The sequence below is a fragment of the Triticum aestivum genome, chromosome 4A, assembly GCF_018294505.1.
Source record: "Triticum aestivum cultivar Chinese Spring chromosome 4A, IWGSC CS RefSeq v2.1, whole genome shotgun sequence".
NCBI lineage: Eukaryota > Viridiplantae > Streptophyta > Magnoliopsida > Poales > Poaceae > Triticum > Triticum aestivum.
Window position 1 is genome coordinate 722,485,665 of NC_057803.1, and position 1,416 is coordinate 722,487,080.

General features: G+C 50.2%; 1 protein-coding gene across 1 annotated transcript in view; it reads left to right on the forward strand.

Annotated features, from left to right (window-relative positions):
- Positions 1 to 365: 365 nt before the first annotated feature.
- LOC123088365 (translation initiation factor IF-2) overlaps positions 366 to 1,416 on the forward strand; it is a gene marked incomplete in the record, with an annotated part of 2,541 nt that continues 1,490 nt past the window's right edge. The window contains 2 exon segments of the mRNA XM_044510557.1: positions 366 to 665; positions 1,084 to 1,416. Coding sequence (XP_044366492.1) covers positions 436 to 665; positions 1,084 to 1,416 — 563 coding nt within the window.

The following is a 1,416-nucleotide window of genomic DNA, read 5'->3' on the forward strand; positions in this document are numbered from 1 at the left end:
CAGATCATTATTGCCCCTCTGCGTATGGTCACGAGTAAAACAGTAAGATTCCCACTATGCTCTATGCTTGTTTGTTTTTCTTTTTTGCGCTAAAATACTTAATTTGTTTTCCGAAGGACAACAGTATGTAAGTAATATTATTGTTATTTGAAGCAAATTGTTGTTATTTTGCATGAGGTTGCAGGAGGAGACAAAAGTTGCAATCAGAAAATGAGAAAGAGAAGGAAAAGAAAACATAGTTGCAATTAGCTGGAAATGCAAGCCACCGCGTGGGACTGACTCACTGATGACTGAGCAACTGCACTAGTGCACTCACTGTTGCTGTTCGTCCAGTCCATGCACAAACCCCAGTGTGAGAGCAGTACATTGCAGCAGCTGCTACAGATTATATTGTCGGCTCAATTATTGCACCAGGAGCAGGGGGAGACCGGAGAGATGGAGAGTCAAGTAAACGCTCGTAGCTATCTCTTGTCTTCCCCTCTCCGATCCAGCGCACCCTGCAGTCTGCATTCTAATCTAGTGCCAGACAGCAACGCCGGCCGGGAGATCATGGCGAGCACGGTGGTGAGCATGGCGAGATCCATGCTGGGCGCTGTTATCAGCGTGGCCGCCTCCGCCGCGGCCACCGAGATGAGCCTTCTCATCGGCGTCCGCAAGGACATCTGGTATGTCAAAACACCCACACACTCACTACTCTTCTCTGCCATGCTCTGTTTCCGTCGATCCATTCACCACACAGGAAGTTGCTACTTGTTACCCGTAATACCTTTTTTCTCTATGGTTAGCTAGTATATATTCTGGTAGAAATTGCTCAGCCCTTCTTGTGTCTGGGAATGACAAATCATGCATCCATCAGCACACATAAGTTGTGATTTGAGAGGCGACAAAAAAAGTTTTAACAATAACAATCACTCAAAAAGTAGTATACGGGACCAGAATGTTTTTATGCATCCGTTTTTCGTGTTTTTGTTTGTGATGTGTGCTCTAGCCTCATAGACGTTGCATCTGTTCTGCTTTGTTGCATCCTTCGCATGTGTTCCAACCAGCTGTAGATTGTTCTAATGAACTTAACTCGTTTGGCAGGTTTATGAAAGATGAGCTAGAGACGATGCATGCGTTTCTGGTGACCGCTGAAGCAACCAAGGAAAATAACAGGCTACTGCAGGTGTGGGCTAAGCAAGTGAGGGACCTAGCCTATGGTATTGAGGATTGCCTTGATGAATTTATGGTATTGACGTTGAAAACAGAATTCCCCCCGCTCCCTCCCGCCGCCGCCGCCCCTCCCGCCGCCGCCGGCCGTCGGCCCCGCCCCCCGCCTCCGCCCCCCTTCCGCCCTGCCCCTCCTCCGTCAAGGCCGCCTCGCGCCGCCTCCCCGGGAGGTGGCCGGGGCGGAGCTCGCGCCCCTCGCCCGCGGGA